The following is a 21,881-nucleotide window of genomic DNA, read 5'->3' as shown; positions in this document are numbered from 1 at the left end:
CTATATGTTTTTATGGGCATTGTGTAATACTCACTTCTTAATCCCCAGTGGCGTAGTGGAGGCTATATGTTTTTATGGGCATTGTGTAATACTCACTACTTAATCCCCAGTGGCGTAGTGGAGGCTATATGTTTTTATGGGCATTGTGTAATACTCACTTCTTAATCCCCAGTGGCGTAGTGGAGGCTATATGTTTTTATGGGCATTGTGTAATACTCACTTCTTAATCCCCAGTGGAGTAGTGGAGGCTATATGTTTTTATGGGCATTGTGTAATACTCACTTCTTAATCCCCAGTGGCGTAGTGGAGGCTATATGTTTTTATGGGCATTGTGTAATACTCACTTCTTAATCCCCAGTGGCGTAGTGGAGGCTATATGTTTTTATGGGCATTGTGTAATACTCACTTCTTAATCCCCAGTGGCGTAGTGGAGGCTATATGTTTTTATGGGCATTGTGTAATACTCACTTCTTAATCCCCAGTGGGGTAGTGGAGGCTATATGTTTTTATGGGCATTGTGTAATACTCACTACTTAATCCCCAGTGGAGTAGTGGAGGCTATATGTTTTTATGGGCATTGTGTAATACTCACTTCTTAATCCCCAGTGGCGTAGTGGAAGCTATATGTTTTTATGGGCATTGTGTAATACTCACTTCTTAATCCCCAGTGGGGTAGTGGAGGCTATATGTTTTTATGGGCATTGTGTAATACTCACTACTTAATCCCCAGTGGCGTAGTGGAGGCTATATGTTTTTATGGGCATTGTGTAATACTTACTTCTTAATCCCCAGTGGAGTAGTGGAGGCTATATGTTTTTATGGGCATTGTGTAATACTCAATTCTTAATCCCCAGTGGCGTAGTGGAGGCTATATGTTTTTATGGGCATTGTGTAATACTCACTTCTTAATCCCCAGTGGCGTAGTGGAGGCTATATGTTTTTATGGGCATTGTGTAATACTCACTTCTTAATCCCCAGTGGCGTAGAGGAGGCTATATGTTTTTATGGGCATTGTGTAATACTCACTTCTTAATCCCCAGTGGCGTAGTGGAGGCTATATGTTTTTATGGGCATTGTGTAATACTCACTTCTTAATCCCCAGTGGCGTAGTGGAGGCTATATGTTTTTATGGGCATTGTGTAATACTCACTTCTTAATCCCCAGTGGCGTAGTGGAGGCTATATGTTTTTATGGGCATTGTGTAATACTCACTGCTTAATCCCCAGTGGCGTAGTGGAGGCTATATGTTTTTATGGGCATTGTGTAATACTCACTACCTAATCCCCAGTGGCGTAGTGGAGGCTATATGTTTTTATGGGCATTGTGTAATACTCACTTCTTAATCCCCAGTGGCGTAGTGGAGGCTATATGTTTTTATGGGCATTGTGTAATACTCACTTCTTAATCCCCAGTGAAGTAGTGGAGGCTATATGTTTTTATGGGCATTGTGTAATACTCACTACCTAATCCCCAGTGGCGTAGTGGAGGCTATATGTTTTTATGGGCATTGTGTAATACTCACTTCTTAATCCCCAGTGGCGTAGTGGAGGCTATATGTTTTTATGGGCATTGTGTAATACTCACTTCTTAATCCCCAGTGGCGTAGTGGAGGCTATATGTTTTTATGGGCATTGTGTAATACTCACTACTTAATCCCCAGTGGCGTAGTGGAGGCTATATGTTTTTATGGGCATTGTGTAATACTCACTTCTTAATCCCCAGTGGCGTAGTGGAGGCTATATGTTTTTATGGGCATTGTGTAATACTCACTTCTTAATTCCCAGTGGCGTAGAGGAGGCTATATGTTTTTATGGGCATTGTGTAATACTCACTTCTTAATCCCCAGTGGCGTAGTGGAGGCTATATGTTTTTATGGGCATTGTGTAATACTCACTTCTTAATCCTCAGTGGCGTAGAGGAGGCTATATGTTTTTATGGGCATTGTGTAATACTCACTTCTTAATCCCCAGTGGCGTAGTGGAGGCTATATGTTTTTATGGGCATTGTGTAATACTCACTTCTTAATCCCCAGTGGCGTAGTGGAGGCTATATGTTTTTATGGGCATTGTGTAATACTCACTTCTTAATCCCCAGTGGCGTAGAGGAGGCTATATGTTTTTATGGGCATTGTGTAATACTCACTTCTTAATCCCCAGTGGCGTTGTGGAGGCTATATGTTTTTATGGGCATTGTGTAATACTCACTTCTTAATCCCCAGTGGCGTAGTGGAGGCTATATGTTTTTATGGGCATTGTGTAATACTCACTTCTTAATCCCCAGTGGCGTAGTGGAGGCTATATGTTTTTATGGGCATTGTGTAATACTCACTGCTTAATCCCCAGTGGCGTAGTGGAGGCTATATGTTTTTATGGGCATTGTGTAATACTCACTACCTAATCCCCAGTGGCGTAGTGGAGGCTATATGTTTTTATGGGCATTGTGTAATACTCACTTCTTAATCCCCAGTGGCGTAGTGGAGGCTATATGTTTTTATGGGCATTGTGTAATACTCACTTCTTAATCCCCAGTGGCGTAGTGGAGGCTATATGTTTTTATGGGCATTGTGTAATACTCACTTCTTAATCCCCAGTGGCGTAGTGGAGGCTATATGTTTTTATGGGCATTGTGTAATACTCACTTCTTAATCCCCAGTGGGGTAGTGGAGGCTATATGTTTTTATGGGCATTGTGTAATACTCACTACTTAATCCCCAGTGGAGTAGTGGAGGCTATATGTTTTTATGGGCATTGTGTAATACTCACTTCTTAATCCCCAGTGGCGTAGTGGAAGCTATATGTTTTTATGGGCATTGTGTAATACTCACTTCTTAATCCCCAGTGGGGTAGTGGAGGCTATATGTTTTTATGGGCATTGTGTAATACTCACTACTTAATCCCCAGTGGCGTAGTGGAGGCTATATGTTTTTATGGGCATTGTGTAATACTTACTTCTTAATCCCCAGTGGAGTAGTGGAGGCTATATGTTTTTATGGGCATTGTGTAATACTCACTTCTTAATCCCCAGTGGCGTAGTGGAGGCTATATGTTTTTATGGGCATTGTGTAATACTCACTTCTTAATCCCCAGTGGCGTAGTGGAGGCTATATGTTTTTATGTGCATTGTGTAATACTCACTTCTTAATCCCCAGTGGCGTAGTGGAGGCTATATGTTTTTATGGGCATTGTGTAATACTCACTTCTTAATCCCCAGTGGGGTAGTGGAGGCTATATGTTTTTATGGGCATTGTGTAATACTCACTACTTAATCCCCAGTGGAGTAGTGGAGGCTATATGTTTTTATGGGCATTGTGTAATACTCACTTCTTAATCCCCAGTGGCGTAGTGGAGGCTATATGTTTTTATGGGCATTGTGTAATACTCACTTCTTAATCCCCAGTGGGGTAGTGGAGGCTATATGTTTTTATGGGCATTGTGTAATACTCACTACTTAATCCCCAGTGGCGTAGTGGAGGCTATATGTTTTTATGGGCATTGTGTAATACTCACTTCTTAATCCCCAGTGGCGTAGTGGAGGCTATATGTTTTTATGGGCATTGTGTAATACTCACTTCTTAATCCCCAGTGGCGTAGTGGAGGCTATATGTTTTTATGGGCATTGTGTAATACTCACTTCTTAATCCCCAGTGGCGTAGTGGAGGCTATATGTTTTTATGGGCATTGTGTAATACTCACTACTTAATCCCCAGTGGAGTAGTGGAGGCTATTTGTTTTTATGGGCATTGTGTAATACTCACTTCTTAATCCCCAGTGGCGTAGTGGAGGCTATATGTTTTTATGGGCATTGTGTAATACTCACTTCTTAATCCCCAGTGGCGTAGAGGAGGCTATATGTTTTTATGGGCATTGTGTAATACTCACTTCTTAATCCCCAGTGGCGTAGTGGAGGCTATATGTTTTTATGGGCATTGTGTAATACTCACTTCTTAATCCCCAGTGGCGTAGTGGAGGCTATATGTTTTTATGGGCATTGTGTAATACTCACTTCTTAATCCCCAGTGGCGTAGTGGAGGCTATATGTTTTTATGGGCATTGTGTAATACTCACTGCTTAATCCCCAGTGGCGTAGTGGAGGCTATATGTTTTTATGGGCATTGTGTAATACTCACTACCTAATCCCCAGTGGCGTAGTGGAGGCTATATGTTTTTATGGGCATTGTGTAATACTCACTTCTTAATCCCCAGTGGCGTAGTGGAGGCTATATGTTTTTATGGGCATTGTGTAATACTCACTTCTTAATCCCCAGTGGCGTAGTGGAGGCTATATGTTTTTATGGGCATTGTGTAATACTCACTACTTAATCCCCAGTGGCGTAGTGGAGGCTATATGTTTTTATGGGCATTGTGTAATACTCACTTCTTAATCCCCAGTGGCGTAGTGGAGGCTATATGTTTTTATGGGCATTGTGTAATACTCACTTCTTAATCCCCAGTGGCGTAGTGGAGGCTATATGTTTTTATGGGCATTGTGTAATACTCACTACTTAATCCCCAGTGGCGTAGTGGAGGCTATATGTTTTTATGGGCATTGTGTAATACTCACTTCTTAATCCCCAGTGGCGTAGTGGAGGCTATATGTTTTTATGGGCATTGTGTAATACTCACTTCTTAATTCCCAGTGTCGTAGAGGAGGCTATATGTTTTTATGGGCATTGTGTAATACTCACTTCTTAATCCCCAGTGGCGTAGTGGAGGCTATATGTTTTTATGGGCATTGTGTAATACTCACTTCTTAATCCTCAGTGGCGTAGTGGAGGCTATATGTTTTTATGGGCATTGTGTAATACTCACTTCTTAATCCCCAGTGGCGTAGTGGAGGCTATATGTTTTTATGGGCATTGTGTAATACTCACTTCTTAATCCCCAGTGGCGTAGTGGAGGCTTTATGTTTTTATGGGCATTGTGTAATACTCACTACTTAATCCCCAGTGGAGTAGTGGAGGCTATATGTTTTTATGGGCATTGTGTAATACTCACTTCTTAATCCCCAGTGGCGTAGTGGAGGCTATATGTTTTTATGGGCATTGTGTAATACTCACTTCTTAATCCCCAGTGGCGTAGTGGAGGCTATATGTTTTTATGGGCATTGTGTAATACTCACTTCTTAATCCCCAGTGGCGTTGTGGAGGCTATATGTTTTTATGGGCATTGTGTAATACTCATTTCTTAATCCCCAGTGGCGTAGTGGAGGCTATATGTTTTTATGGGCATTGTGTAATACTCACTTCTTAATCCCCAGTGGCGTAGTGGAGGCTATATGTTTTTATGGGCATTGTGTAATACTCACTGCTTAATCCCCAGTGGCGTAGTGGAGGCTATATGTTTTTATGGGCATTGTGTAATACTCACTACCTAATCCCCAGTGGCGTAGTGGAGGCTATATGTTTTTATGGGCATTGTGTAATACTCACTTCTTAATCCCCAGTGGCGTAGTGGAGGCTATATGTTTTTATGGGCATTGTGTAATACTCACTTCTTAATCCCCAGTGGCGTAGTGGAGGCTATATGTTTTTATGGGCATTGTGTAATACTCACTACTTAATCCCCAGTGGCGTAGTGGAGGCTATATGTTTTTATGGGCATTGTGTAATACTCACTTCTTAATCCCCAGTGGCGTAGTGGAGGCTATATGTTTTTATGGGCATTGTGTAATACTCACTTCTTAATCCCCAGTGGAGTAGTGGAGGCTATATGTTTTTATGGGCATTGTGTAATACTCACTTCTTAATCCCCAGTGGCGTAGTGGAGGCTATATGTTTTTATGGGCATTGTGTAATACTCACTTCTTAATCCCCAGTGGCGTAGTGGAGGCTATATGTTTTTATGGGCATTGTGTAATACTCACTTCTTAATCCCCAGTGGCGTAGTGGAGGCTATATGTTTTTATGGGCATTGTGTAATACTCACTTCTTAATCCCCAGTGGGGTAGTGGAGGCTATATGTTTTTATGGGCATTGTGTAATACTCACTACTTAATCCCCAGTGGCGTAGTGGAGGCTATATGTTTTTATGGGCATTGTGTAATACTCACTTCTTAATCCCCAGTGGCGTAGTGGAGGCTATATGTTTTTATGGGCATTGTGTAATACTCACTTCTTAATCCCCAGTGGGGTAGTGGAGGCTATATGTTTTTATGGGCATTGTGTAATACTCACTACTTAATCCCCAGTGGCGTAGTGGAGGCTATATGTTTTTATGGGCATTGTGTAATACTCACTTCTTAATCCCCAGTGGAGTAGTGGAGGCTATATGTTTTTATGGGCATTGTGTAATACTCACTTCTTAATCCCCAGTGGCGTAGTGGAGGCTATATGTTTTTATGGGCATTGTGTAATACTCACTTCTTAATCCCCAGTGGCGTAGTGGAGGCTATATGTTTTTATGGGCATTGTGTAATACTCACTTCTTAATCCCCAGTGGCGTAGTGGAGGCTATATGTTTTTATGGGCATTGTGTAATACTCACTTCTTAATCCCCAGTGGGGTAGTGGAGGCTATATGTTTTTATGGGCATTGTGTAATACTCACTACTTAATCCCCAGTGGAGTAGTGGAGGCTATATGTTTTTATGGGCATTGTGTAATACTCACTTCTTAATCCCCAGTGGCGTAGTGGAGGCTATATGTTTTTATGGGCATTGTGTAATACTCACTTCTTAATCCCCAGTGGGGTAGTGGAGGCTATATGTTTTTATGGGCATTGTGTAATACTCACTACTTAATCCCCAGTGGCGTAGTGGAGGCTATATGTTTTTATGGGCATTGTGTAATACTTACTTCTTAATCCCCAGTGGAGTAGTGGAGGCTATATGTTTTTATGGGCATTGTGTAATACTCAATTCTTAATCCCCAGTGGCGTAGTGGAGGCTATATGTTTTTATGGGCATTGTGTAATACTCACTTCTTAATCCCCAGTGGAGTAGTGGAGGCTATATGTTTTTATGGGCATTGTGTAATACTCACTACTTAATCCCCAGTGGCGTAGAGGAGGCTATATGTTTTTATGGGCATTGTGTAATACTCACTACTTAATCCCCAGTGGCGTAGTGGAGGCTATATGTTTTTATGGGCATTGTGTAATACTCACTTCTTAATCCCCAGTGGAGTAGTGGAGGCTATATGTTTTTATGGGCATTGTGTAATACTCACTACTTAATCCCCAGTGGCGTAGTGGGGGCTATATGTTTTTATGGGCATTGTGTAATACTCACTACTTAATCCCCAGTGGCGTAGTGGAGGCTATATGTTTTTATGGGCATTGTGAAATACTCACTTCTTAATCCCCAGTGGAGTAGTGGAGGCTATATGTTTTTATGGGCATTGTGTAATACTCACTTCTTAATCCCCAGTGGAGTAGTGGAGGCTATATGTTTTTATGGGCATTGTGTAATACTCACTACTTAATCCCCAGTGGCGTAGTGGGGGCTATATGTTTTTATGGGCATTGTGTAATACTCACTACTTAATCCCCAGTGGCGTAGTGGAGGCTATATGTTTTTATGGGCATTGTGTAATACTCACTTCTTAATCCCCAGTGGCGTAGTGGAGGCTATATGTTTTTATGGGCATTGTGTAATACTCACTACTTAATCCCCAGTGGAGTAGTGGAGGCTATATGTTTTTATGGGCATTGTGTAATACTCACTTCTTAATCCCCAGTGGAGTAGTGGAGGCTATATGTTTTTATGGGCATTGTGTAATACTCACTTCTTAATCCCCAGTGGCGTAGTGGAGGCTATATGTTTTTATGGGCATTGTGTAATACTCACTTCTTAATCCCCAGTGGCGTAGTGGAGGCTATATGTTTTTATGGGCATTGTGTAATACTCACTTCTTAATCCCCAGTGGGTAGTGGAGGCTATATGTTTTTATGGGCATTGTGTAATACTCACTACTTAATCCCCAGTGGAGTAGTGGAGGCTATATGTTTTTATGGGCATTGTGTAATACTCACTTCTTAATCCCCAGTGGCGTAGTGGAGGCTATATGTTTTTATGGGCATTGTGTAATACTCACTTCTTAATCCCCAGTGGGGTAGTGGAGGCTATATGTTTTTATGGGCATTGTGAAATACTCACTTCTTAATCCCCAGTGGAGTAGTGGAGGCTATATGTTTTTATGGGCATTGTGTAATACTCACTTCTTAATCCCCAGTGGAGTAGTGGAGGCTATATGTTTTTATGGGCATTGTGTAATACTCACTACTTAATCCCCAGTGGCGTAGTGGGGGCTATATGTTTTTATGGGCATTGTGTAATACTCACTACTTAATCCCCAGTGGCGTAGTGGAGGCTATATGTTTTTATGGGCATTGTGTAATACTCACTTCTTAATCCCCAGTGGCGTAGTGGAGGCTATATGTTTTTATGGGCATTGTGTAATACTCACTACTTAATCCCCAGTGGAGTAGTGGAGGCTATATGTTTTTATGGGCATTGTGTAATACTCACTTCTTAATCCCCAGTGGAGTAGTGGAGGCTATATGTTTTTATGGGCATTGTGTAATACTCACTTCTTAATCCCCAGTGGAGTAGTGGAGGCTATATGTTTTTATGGGCATTGTGTAATACTCACTTCTTAATCCCCAGTGGCGTAGTGGAGGCTATATGTTTTTATGGGCATTGTGTAATACTCACTTCTTAATCCCCAGTGGGGTAGTGGAGGCTATATGTTTTTATGGGCATTGTGTAATACTCACTACTTAATCCCCAGTGGAGTAGTGGAGGCTATATGTTTTTATGGGCATTGTGTAATACTCACTTCTTAATCCCCAGTGGCGTAGTGGAGGCTATATGTTTTTATGGGCATTGTGTAATACTCACTTCTTAATCCCCAGTGGGGTAGTGGAGGCTATATGTTTTTATGGGCATTGTGTAATACTCACTTCTTAATCCCCAGTGGCGTAGTGGAGGCTATATGTTTTTATGGGCATTGTGTAATACTCACTTCTTAATCCCCAGTGGCGTAGTGGAGGCTATATGTTTTTATGGGCATTGTGTAATACTCACTACTTAATCCCCAGTGGAGTAGTGGAGGCTATATGTTTTTATGGGCATTGTGTAATACTCACTTCTTAATCCCCAGTGGCGTAGTGGAGGCTATATGTTTTTATGGGCATTGTGTAATACTCACTTCTTAATCCCCAGTGGCGTAGTGGAGGCTATATGTTTTTATGGGCATTGTGTAATACTCACTTCTTAATCCCCAGTGGGGTAGTGGAGGCTATATGTTTTTATGGGCATTGTGTAATACTCACTTCTTAGTCCCCAGTGGCGTAGTGGAGGCTATATGTTTTTATGGGCATTGTGTAATACTCACTTCTTAATCCCCAGTGGCGTAGTGGAGGCTATATGTTTTTATGGGCATTGTGTAATACTCACTTCTTAATCCCCAGTGGCGTAGTGGAGGCTATATGTTTTTATGGGCATTGTGTAATACTCACTACTTAATCCCCAGTGGAGTAGTGGAGGCTATATGTTTTTATGGGCATTGTGTAATACTCACTTCTTAATCCCCAGTGGCGTAGTGGAGGCTATATGTTTTTATGGGCATTGTGTAATACTCACTTCTTAATCCCCAGTGGCGTAGTGGAGGCTATATGTTTTTATGGGCATTGTGTAATACTCACTTCTTAATCCCCAGTGGCGTAGTGGAGGCTATATGTTTTTATGGGCATTGTGTAATACTCACTTCTTAATCCCCAGTGGCGTAGTGGAGGCTATATGTTTTTATGGGCATTGTGTAATACTCACTACTTAATCCCCAGTGGAGTAGTGGAGGCTATATGTTTTTATGGGCATTGTGTAATACTCACTTCTTAATCCCCAGTGGCGTAGTGGAGGCTATATGTTTTTATGGGCATTGTGTAATACTCACTTCTTAATCCCCAGTGGCGTAGTGGAGGCTATATGTTTTTATGGGCATTGTGTAATACTCACTTCTTAATCCCCAGTGGCGTAGTGGAGGCTATATGTTTTTATGGGCATTGTGTAATACTCACTTCTTAATCCCCAGTGGCGTAGTGGAGGCTATATGTTTTTATGGGCATTGTGTAATACTCACTTCTTAATCCCCAGTGGCGTAGTGGAGGCTATATGTTTTTATGGGCATTGTGTAATACTCACTTCTTAATCCCCAGTGGCGTAGTGGAGGCTATATGTTTTTATGGGCATTGTGTAATACTCACTACTTAATCCCCAGTGGAGTAGTGGAGGCTATATGTTTTTATGGGCATTGTGTAATACTCACTTCTTAATCCCCAGTGGGGTAGTGGAGGCTATATGTTTTTATGGGCATTGTGTAATACTCACTACTTAATCCCCAGTGGAGTAGTGGAGGCTATATGTTTTTATGGGCATTGTGTAATACTCACTTCTTAATCCCCAGTGGCGTAGTGGAGGCTATATGTTTTTATGGGCATTGTGTAATACTCACTTCTTAATCCCCAGTGGGTAGTGGAGGCTATATGTTTTTATGGGCATTGTGTAATACTCACTACTTAATCCCCAGTGGAGTAGTGGAGGCTATATGTTTTTATGGGCATTGTGTAATACTCACTTCTTAATCCCCAGTGGCGTAGAGGAGGCTATATGTTTTTATGGGCATGGTGTAATACTCACTACTTAATCCCCAGTGGAGTAGTGGAGGCTATATGTTTTTATGGGCATTGTGTAATACTCACTTCTTAATCCCCAGTGGCGTAGTGGAGGCTATATGTTTTTATGGGCATTGTGTAATACTCACTTCTTAATCCCCAGTGGCGTTTTTATGGGCATTGGAGGCGTAGTGGATATGTGTATTTATGGGCATTGTGTAATACTCACTTCTTAATCCCCAGTGGCGTAGTGGAGGCTATATGTTTTTATGGGCATTGTGTAATACTCACTTCTTAATCCCCAGTGGCGTAGTGGAGGCTATATGTTTTTATGGGCATTGTGTAATACTCACTTCTTAATCCCCAGTGGCGTAGTGGAGGCTATATGTTTTTATGGGCATTGTGTAATACTCACTACTTAATCCCCAGTGGCGTAGTGGAGGCTATATGTTTTTATGGGCATTGTGTAATACTCACTTCTTAATCCCCAGTGGAGTAGTGGAGGCTATATGTTTTTATGGGCATTGTGTAATACTCACTACTTAATCCCCAGTGGCGTAGTGGAGGCTATATGTTTTTATGGGCATTGTGTAATACTCACTTCTTAATCCCCAGTGGCGTAGTGGAGGCTATATGTTTTTATGGGCATTGTGTAATACTCACTTCTTAATCCCCAGTGGGGTAGTGGAGGCTATATGTTTTTATGGGCATTGTGTAATACTCACTACTTAATCCCCAGTGGAGTAGTGGAGGCTATATGTTTTTATGGGCATTGTGTAATACTCACTTCTTAATCCCCAGTGGCGTAGGGGAGGCTATATGTTTTTATGGGCATTGTGTAATACTCACTACTTAATCCCCAGTGGAGTAGTGGAGGCTTAATATATGTTTTTATGGGCATTGTGTAATACTCACTTCTTAATCCCCAGTGGCGTAGTGGAGGCTATATGTTTTTATGGGCATTGTGTAATACTCACTTCTTAATCCCCAGTGGAGTAGTGGAGGCTTAATATATGTTTTTATGGGCATTGTGTAATACTCACTTCTTAATCCCCAGTGGCGTAGTGGAGGCTATATGTTTTTATGGGCATTGTGTAATACTCACTTCTTAATCCCCAGTGGGGTAGTGGAGGCTATATGTTTTTATGGGCATTGTGTAATACTCACTACTTAATCCCCAGTGGAGTAGTGGAGGCTATATGTTTTTATGGGCATTGTGTAATACTCACTTCTTAATCCCCAGTGGCGTAGTGGAGGCTATATGTTTTTATGGGCATTGTGTAATACTCACTTCTTAATCCCCAGTGGGGTAGTGGAGGCTATATGTTTTTATGGGCATTGTGTAATACTCACTACTTAATCCCCAGTGGAGTAGTGGAGGCTATATGTTTTTATGGGCATTGTGTAATACTCACTTCTTAATCCCCAGTGGCGTAGTGGAGGCTATATGTTTTTATGGGCATTGTGAAATACTCACTTCTTAATCCCCAGTGGAGTAGTGGAGGCTATATGTTTTTATGGGCATTGTGTAATACTCACTTCTTAATCCCCAGTGGCGTAGTGGAGGCTATATGTTTTTATGGGCATTGTGTAATACTCACTTCTTAATCCCCAGTGGCGTAGTGGAGGCTATATGTTTTTATGGGCATTGTGTAATACTCACTACTTAATCCCCAGTGGAGTAGTGGAGGCTATATGTTTTTATGGGCATTGTGTAATACTCACTTCTTAATCCCCAGTGGCGTAGTGGAGGCTATATGTTTTTATGGGCATTGTGTAATACTCACTTCTTAATCCCCAGTGGCATAGTGGAGGCTATATGTTTTTATGGGCATTGTGTAATACTCACTACTTAATCCCCAGTGGAGTAGTGGAGGCTATATGTTTTTATGGGCATTGTGTAATACTCACTTCTTAATCCCCAGTGGCGTAGTGGAGGCTATATGTTTTTATGGGCATTGTGTAATACTCACTTCTTAATCCCCAGTGGCGTAGTGGAGGCTATATGTATTTATGGGCATTGTGTAATACTCACTTCTTAATCCCCAGTGGCGTAGTGGAGGCTATATGTTTTTATGGGCATTGTGTAATACTCACTTCTTAATCCCCAGTGGCGTAGTGGAGGCTATATGTTTTTATGGGCATTGTGTAATACTCACTTCTTAATCCCCAGTGGCGTAGTGGAGGCTATATGTTTTTATGGGCATTGTGTAATACTCACTACTTAATCCCCAGTGGCGTAGTGGAGGCTATATGTTTTTATGGGCATTGTGTAATACTCACTTCTTAATCCCCAGTGGAGTAGTGGAGGCTATATGTTTTTATGGGCATTGTGTAATACTCACTACTTAATCCCCAGTGGCGTAGTGGAGGCTATATGTTTTTATGGGCATTGTGTAATGCTCACTTCTTAATCCCCAGTGGCGTAGTGGAGGCTATATGTTTTTATGGGCATTGTGTAATACTCACTTCTTAATCCCCAGTGGGGTAGTGGAGGCTATATGTTTTTATGGGCATTGTGTAATACTCACTACTTAATCCCCAGTGGAGTAGTGGAGGCTTTATGTTTTTATGGGCATTGTGTAATACTCACTTCTTAATCCCCAGTGGCGTAGGGGAGGCTATATGTTTTTATGGGCATTGTGTAATACTCACTACTTAATCCCCAGTGGAGTAGTGGAGGCTATATGTTTTTATGGGCATTGTGTAATACTCACTTCTTAATCCCCAGTGGCGTAGTGGAGGCTATATGTTTTTATGGGCATTGTGTAATACTCACTTCTTAATCCCCAGTGGCGTAGTGGAGGCTATATGTATTTATGGGCATTGTGTAATACTCACTTCTTAATCCCCAGTGGCGTAGTGGAGGCTATATGTTTTTATGGGCATTGTGTAATACTCACTTCTTAATCCCCAGTGGCGTAGTGGAGGCTACATGTTTTTATATGCATTGTGTAATACTCACTTCTTAATCCCCAGTGGCGTAGTGGAGGCTATATGTTTTTATGGGCATTGTGTAATACTCACTACTTAATCCCCAGTGGCATAGTGGAGGCTATATGTTTTTATGGGCATTGTGTAATACTCACTTCTTAATCCCCAGTGGAGTAGTGGAGGCTATATGTTTTTATGGGCATTGTGTAATACTCACTACTTAATCCCCAGTGGCGTAGTGGAGGCTATATGTTTTTATGGGGCATTGTGTAATACTCACTTCTTAATCCCCAGTGGCGTAGTGGAGGCTATATGTTTTTATGGGCATTGTGTAATACTCACTTCTTAATCCCCAGTGGCGTAGTGGAGGCTATATGTTTTTATGGGCATTGTGTAATACTCACTTCTTAATCCCCAGTGGAGTAGTGGAGGCTATATGTTTTTATGGGCATTGTGTAATACTCACTTCTTAATCCCCAGTGGAGTAGTGGAGGCTATATGTTTTTATGGGCATTGTGTAATACTCACTACTCAATCCCCAGTGGAGTAGTGGAGGCTATATGTTTTTATGGGCATTGTGTAATACTCACTTCTTAATCCCCAGTGGCGTAGTGGAGGCTATATGTTTTTATGGGCATTGTGTAATACTCACTTAATCCCCAGTGATGCGTATCAAACTAGTGTAGTGGAGATATACGGCTTATCAAATATGTAGAACAATAAAGAAGCCATGCATAAAGTAGTCTACACAATCGCAAAGTACGTGACATACAACTCTGGAAAATTTTGAGATCACTGCAAAATGATGAGTTTCTCTGGTTTGACTATTTATAGGTATGTGTTTGGGTAAAATGATCCGTTTCTATGGTTTTACTATTTATAGGTGTATGATGGGGTAAAATGATCAGTTTCTCTGGTTTTACTATTTATACGTATGTGTTTGGGTAAAATGATCATTTTGGGGGGTTTTCTCTAAACTACTGTCAACATTTCTCCCAAATTCCAAATACAAATATTGTAATTTAGAGCATTTATTTGCAGAAAATGACAACTGGTCAAAATAACATAAAATATGCAGTGTTGTCAGACCTTGAATAGACCTTGAATAATGCAAAGAAAATAAGTTGGAATAACCCTGATTTTCAGTCACCCAAACACATACCTATAAATAGTCAAACCAGAGAAACTGATCATTTTGCAGTGGTCTCTTCATTTTTTCCAGAGCTGTATATTCACATGTGCGCAGCACACACAGCCTAGTTTCAACGGAATGTCGTCTGCAGGCAGCAAGAATGCACAGCTCTCAACTGTTTTTTTGTCAAGAGCAGCTCAAAGAAAAATGATATTGGTAGCCAGTAGGGTAGGTAGGAAATACTTTTCAATGTATGAGATCTACCAGTAAATGCTAACTAAGGCAACAATGAGTATGCAAATAAGGTCAGTAGGCTATTGTGATGAGCATTCAGTCATCATACCCTGTTTGCATCAGTGGCGTAGGCATTGGTGGGCCTGGGTGGACACCCAATCAAGTTTGAGCAAAAACAGAAAAATAATACATGATTATGACAAAAATATATATTATTTATATTGTCAGACCTCCGAAAGCATATTTGTGGACTTAGAACGTCACATTTGAGTTGTTTTTCTATTTGAAAAACGGTGTGATTTAGAGATTGCAAATCTAAAAAACATAAGATTTTTCCTTCGCTTGGCAGGCCATGAGGATACCTACTTCTCCAGGCTCCACTACACCACGGCATAGGGCCAATGGAAAGACAGCAGTCACACACAGCATGATGTTAAAGAATAAGCACTCTGACATAGTAAGCCAGTGGGTTCCAATCATAAGAATACTAAAACACAACCATTAGGCTCAGCATTTCTTAATCAAAATGTACAACTATTACTTTTCATTGCAAAAAATATTTCACGTTTAGCACACAAAGTAACCGTTGACCTAAAGTTTAAATGCAACAACGTTTCACACACAAGTTATTTTCAAAGAGATGGTTAACAACAGCAAGGGAGCTGAAATAAAATAAACAGTTCCACTCAAAAGATGAGGATAAATGTTAACTTATTCAAGAAGTTATTCTTGAAATGGGAGAAGCTAATAAATTAGCAACATCCTCTTCTATAACACCTTCTGCAGCCGCTAAAAACTAGCCTACAACAAAAGATAGTTAGCATAGGAAAACTTACATCAACTTACATCATAGGAAAAGTTACATCATAGGAAAACTACTGCTTGCTATTGCGCAGTGACCTGTCAACCTTTCAGAAAGCAGAGGTTTCCAGATTTGTTTTGTAAAAAACGGTCCACCCATTACAAGTCAAAATGTGATCGGTTGATTCCACTGTCACTCCAAAATGTTGCCTTGATTCAGTTGAATGGCAGATGCCTTCTATCTATTTTATTTGATTTTAATTTCACCTTTATTTAACCAGGTAGGCTAGTTGAGAACAAGTTCTCATTTACAACTGCGACCTGGCCAAGATAAAGCAAAGCAGTTCGACACATACATCAACACAGAGTTACACATGGAATAAACAAACATACAGTCAATAATACAGTGAAAAAAATTATACATACATTGTGTGCAAATGAGGTAAGATAAGGGAGGTAAGGCAATAAATAGGCCATGGTGGCGAAGTAATTACAATATAGCAATTAAACACTGGAGTGATAGATGTGCAGAAGATGAATGTGCAAGTAGAGATACTGGGGTGCAAAGGAGCAAGATAAATAAATAAATAAATACAGTATAGGGATGGGCTATTTACAGATGGGCTGTGTACAGGTGCATTGATCTGTGAGCTGCTCTGACAGCTGGTGCTTAAAGTTAGTGAGGGAGATATGAGTCTCCAGCTTCAGTGATTTTTGCAGTTTGTTCCAGTCATTGGCAGCAGAGAACTGGAAGGAAAGGTGGCCAAAAGAGGAATTGGCTTTGTGGGTGACCAGTGAAATATACCTGCTGGAGCGCGTGCTATGGGTGGGTGCTGCTATGGTGACCAGTGAGCTGAGATAAGGTGGGGCTTTACCTAGCAATGACTTGTAGATGACCTGGAGCCAGTGGGTTTGGTGACGAGTAGGAAGCGAGGGCCAGCCAACGAAAGCATACAGGTCGCAGTGTTGGGTAGCATATGGGGCTTTGGTGACAAAACGGATGGCACTGTGATAGACTGCATCCAATTTGTTGAGTAGAGTGTTGGAGGCTATCTAGCATCTGATGGCCAAGCCATTGGCTGACTTAGCGAGCTAGATGTATCTCCCCAGAGACCAGCAAAGAAAAATCCTGATTGGATATTTTTTTCTCTCCAGTGTTCGTTTCCTTTCCAACGAAAACTGAAGTGATTAAATAAGAACTTAATTGAAAAATAATAATATAATTAATTATAGTTATTTTATAAATCCTGAGCCCTTCTCTGAAGGCGTAGAAGGCCCTCATTATTTCACATTGTGTTTGGGTTATTCACAAATTGTAGAGTGGCTCTATTATCACTCAGTGTGTATGTATAAAGAATGTATGTATAAAGATGTATAAAGAATCCATATGTTCTTCTGAAATATGAACACAGAAATACTGGACATTTTGAACTGCTATTATTGTGGCAATTTGACAAAATTACAATCATGGTCTTGAATTGGACTCCCATTTTTCTGGTCTCGGTCTCGTACCCCTTGTCCCCCTCCGGTCTTGGTCTTGACTCGGTCTCGAACCCCTTGTCCCTCTCCGGTTTTGGTCTTGACTCGGTCTCGTACCCCTTGTCCCTCTCCGGTCTTGGTCTTGACTCGGTCTCGTACCCCTTGTCCCCCTCCGGTCTTGGTCTTGACTCGGTCTCGTACCCCTTGTCCCCCTCTGGTCTCGGTCTGGACTCAGTCTGGACTCGGTCTCGTACCCCTTGTCCCCCTCCGGTCTCGGGCTTGACTCGGTCTCGTACCCCTTATCCCCCTCCGGTCTTGGTCTTGACTCAGTCTCGTACCCCTTGTCCCCCTCTGGTCTCGGTCTGGACTCGGTCTGGACTTCGGTCTCGTACCCCTTGTCCCCCTCTGGTCTCGGTCTGGACTCGGTCTGGACTCGGTCTCGTACCCCTTGTCCCCCTCCGGTCTTGGTCTTGACTCGGTCTCGTACCCCTTGTCCCCCTCCGGTCTTGGTCTTGACTCGGTCTCGTACCCCTTGTCCCCCTCCGGTCTTGGTCTGGACTCGGTCTCGTACCCCTTGTATCCCTCCGGTCTCGGTCTGGACTCGGTCTCGTACCCCTTGTCCCCCTCTGGTCTCGGTCTGGACTCGTTCTCGTACCCCTTGTCCCCCTCCGGTCTCGGTCTGGTCTCGGTCTGGACTCGGTTTCGTACCCCTTGTCCCCCTCCGGTCTCGGTCTGGACTCGGTCTCGTACCCCTTGTCCCCCTCTGGTCTCGGTCTGGACTCGGTCTCGTACCCCTTGTCCCCCTCTGGTCTCGGTCTGGACTCGGTCTGGACTCGGTCTCGTACCCCTTGTCCCCCTCCAGTCTTGGTCTTGACTCGGTCTCGTACCCCTTGTCCCCCTCTGGTCTCGGTCTGGACTCGGTCTCGTACCCCTTGTCCCCCTCTGGTCTCGGTCTGGACTCGGTCTGGACTCGGTCTCGTACCCCTTGTCCCCCTCCAGTCTTGGTCTTGACTCGGTCTCGTACCCCTTGTCCCCCTCTGGTCTTGGTCTGGACTCGGTCTCGTACCCCTTGTCCCCCTCTGGTCTTGGTCTGGACTCGGTCTCGTACCCCTTGTCCCCCTCTGGTCTCAGTCTGGACTCGGTCTCGTACCCCTTGTCCCCCTCCGGTCTTGGGCTTGACTTGGTCTCGTACCCTTGTCCCCCTCCCGGCTTGGTCTTGACTCGGTCTCGTAACCGTGTCCCCCTCCGGTCTCGGGCTTGACTCGGACGAGATTTGCTCCGGTCTTGGTCATGAATTGGTCTCGCTTTAGGTGGTCTCAAACACAACACTGTTCCAAACACTGTGGTTACCCTGGGAACAAATAGTTAATTTGTAACTCTTTGTTCACATGGTAACCATAGTGTTTTATAAAGAAATAAGCTGCACTGTACTGATTTGAAGATGGAGATGTTTAGATGGCCAGGCCCTCAGACTGCAGTCAGAAACCTCCATATCAATGAGAATCATCCTTATTTTCACTCTTCTCCTCATTCCTCTCTTTTTCTCCCTCTTTCTTTTTTCTCCAGTCTTTGTCACCATGACGAACACCTCATCTGCCACCTCCTCTGCGGCTGCTGCCATCTCTCCCCCGGCTGTGACTGTTGGTCCATTTGTCCGTCCGTCTCGCTGTACGCAGGTCCAGGGCACCACCCACTGCACCTGTGACCCCGGATACACCATCTCTGGGCGTGACAGCACCACTTGCACAGGTACACCACAATCAGCTACCATTGCTATGGTAACATAAAAAGACACACTGTCTGACCACATAATGTTATATACTGTAACTGACATCAATGGCAATTGATGTGTGTGTGTGTGTGTGTGTGTGTGTGTGTGTGTGTGTGTGTGTGTGTGTGTGTGTGTGTGTGTGTGTGTGTGTGTGTGTGTGTGTGTGTGTGTGTGTGTGTGTGTGTGTGTGTGTGTGTGTGTGTGTGTGTGTGTGTGTGTGTGTGTGTGTGTGTGTGTGTGTGTGTGTGTGTGTGTGTTTCAGACATTGATGAGTGTGAGTTGTTCCACATGGGTCAGGCTGGCCGGCTGTGTTTACATGCCTGTGTTAACACCCCTGGAGGCTACCGCTGTACCTGTCCTGCTGGATACAATGTCACCCGCGACGGACGCAACTGCAAAGGTGAAAGGAGACCACCCACACACACACACACACACACACACTGTACCAAAGTCTCAAATGCTGAACACACACACACACACACACCATCATATCCTCTGCCTCCAAACATGCCAGTTATGCCAGATGAATACTAAACATTTGAATAGTCTACCACAAAGAGAAAGAAGATAACTTGGCTGAATGATAATGAATGTTTCCTATTATTTCCTATCCGTTGTATCTGTAATTCCATGCAATTCTGTTATCTACTGGCTGAATAATTAAACAAACCCTACATCTGGTCTGAATAAATGTTTGTTTTTGTAGGCAACTAAAATAAATCAGTTATTTCTCTGTCTCGCTCTCTCTATTTTCTCTCTGTCTTTTTCTATCTGTCCCTCCCTCACTTTTACACACATTATTCTCCCTCTCTCTCCATGGCCTGTAGACATAGATGAGTGTGCCACCAGACTGAATAACTGCACCCGGGACCAGATGTGTATAAACACCTACGGAGGGTTCCAGTGTGTACGTGTGGACTGCCCCCGCATACGAAACGCCACCTACAGCAAAACCTCACCCCTGTGAGTACCTTCTCTTATAGTTAATCAAGAATAGATTTGATAACATGTAACTCTTTATCACTCTCTTGCAATAATACACCTCTCAATGCCTATATAATCTTCTCTTTCCCTGTTCCCCAGGCGTTGCGAGCGTAACCCCTGCTCTGTGGACAACAAGCTGTGCTCTCAGGCCCCTAACTCCGTCTCCAACCACTACCTGTCTGTCGTATCCAACCTGTCAGCACCACGCACCATGTTCCGTGTGTCGGCCCTCCGCCTCATGGGCGACACACTGCGTTTCTCCCTGCTGGGCCGCGGGCAGGCCCGACGCCACTTCACGGTGCAGCGGTCAGACCGACAGACAGGCCAGCTGGTGCTGGGGAGCCCGGTGCAAGGCCCTGCTATACTGGAGGCAGAGGTGGAGATGACTGAGCTGGAGAAAGGGGTCCAGCTGGGGCGGTACATCACCAAGATCACCATGTTCATCTCCCAGTACGAGTTCTAGAGAGGGAGAGAGAAAGGGAGGGATTTAGAGGGTGGAATGAAGAGAGGGAGGAGGGAGTGTGGCAGCGGATAGGGCTGGGAGGGGTGAGGCACGAAGTACCAAGGAACAAAGAAGGACTAAAAGGAGAGGGAAGTTTAGTCGAGACATACAGGTATGGCAGGAACGGATGCATTTGGTAGAGTTGTATCAATTATGATGACAGAAAGGGAATGGTTCAGGTAAGGTTTAGGGAGGTGAGAAATTAGGGTCAGAGACATGAAAAGGAGAAAATGGCCACTTGTGGTGGAGATTGAATGTTTCCTCACTGAAGCTGAGAGAGTGAGAGAGAGCTGGGTATGTAAATATGAGCTGAAGTCCTTAACTAATTGTTTTACATCCAACATATGACAGTGACAATCAATATCTGTAAGATGAGAAGACATGACGCTACACATTGACAATCCTATATTTCCTGGTCTTGTGTTCAACTTGTTTTGATATATTTATTCTGAAGGTGTTGTAAACCCCTGTTCGTGAACTGCTTTTTATTTATCTGAGAAAGCACTATTAAACATTTAATCAAAACACTACTGTATGATTTCTAGGGTTTCATTATTTACTTTTCCTATATACTTGTGTCTCTGCACAGGACTGTATAAGGGGCTTGCCTTGAACTGTGACCTGTAGATGATCTGTCCGTCATAGAGGCTGAAACAGGAGTATGATGTACAGTATGAGTAGTGCAGGTCTGAGGAAGACATCAGGCATGGCTGTACAGAGATACACTGTCCAGCAGACAGACAGACAAAGACACTCTGCTCAAAGAGCTACTAGAGCCTTACAGTATAACACAGTGTATATTGTTACTTAATGAGATATGACAAATTGAAATGCTCTTTTACACAATGCTTAGGGGTACATGCGTGTGCGTGTGCGTGTGTGTGTGTGCGTGTGCGTGTGTGTGTGTGTGCGCGTGAGTGCGTGCGTGCGAGGAGATGTACTGTAGATTCGGCTGGTGTTGTTGTGGCGTGGGTTGTAGAGGATGCTGATGAAATGTTTCACCCCTGTCTCAGGCTGCCCACAAACCTTCCCCACACTCTGCACTCTATCATCTGGACGGACATGAAAACCCTGGTTAACACCACACCACACAACACGTAGGGCCAATGCCATGGACACACACGAACAAGATTCATGTGAGTAGTGGTGTGAGAACGCATACACACAAATTCTTACACAATAAATGACCAGTAGTGTATAAGATATCCCACATCACAGCTCCCTCAACATAGAGCACCCTGCAATGACCACAGCACAGTGAGTGTACTTTATATAGGCACTGATATAAGTGTAGAGTGTGAGGGGTTAACCAGCCCGGTGCAGCCACGCAGAGCCTGGCAGTGTGTATCAAGGCACAAGGCGAGACCCAGATGCAGACACAGGAGGTAGATGGTTGGAGTCTTATAATGTTTATTAATCCAAAAAGGGATAGGCA

The 21,881-nt window shown here is 43.1% G+C and overlaps 1 protein-coding gene across 1 annotated transcript in view; it reads left to right on the top strand.

Annotated features, from left to right (window-relative positions):
- The window catches only part of LOC135559088 (fibulin-7-like), a 40,221-nt gene extending 19,276 nt beyond the window's left edge, over positions 1 to 20,945 (top strand). The window contains exons 5-8 of the mRNA XM_064993464.1: positions 18,756 to 18,938; positions 19,223 to 19,360; positions 19,788 to 19,923; positions 20,044 to 20,945. Of these exons, the coding sequence (XP_064849536.1) occupies positions 18,756 to 18,938; positions 19,223 to 19,360; positions 19,788 to 19,923; positions 20,044 to 20,407 (821 nt within the window). The 3' untranslated portion in view covers positions 20,408 to 20,945. The remainder of the gene's footprint in view (positions 1 to 18,755; positions 18,939 to 19,222; positions 19,361 to 19,787; positions 19,924 to 20,043) is intronic.
- The last annotated feature ends 936 nt before the right edge of the window (positions 20,946 to 21,881 follow it).

Source organism: Oncorhynchus masou, chromosome 1, assembly GCF_036934945.1.
Source record: "Oncorhynchus masou masou isolate Uvic2021 chromosome 1, UVic_Omas_1.1, whole genome shotgun sequence".
Lineage (NCBI taxonomy): Eukaryota > Metazoa > Chordata > Actinopteri > Salmoniformes > Salmonidae > Oncorhynchus > Oncorhynchus masou.
Note: the sequence above shows the minus strand (reverse complement) of the source record. Positions and strands in the feature narration are given on the sequence as shown.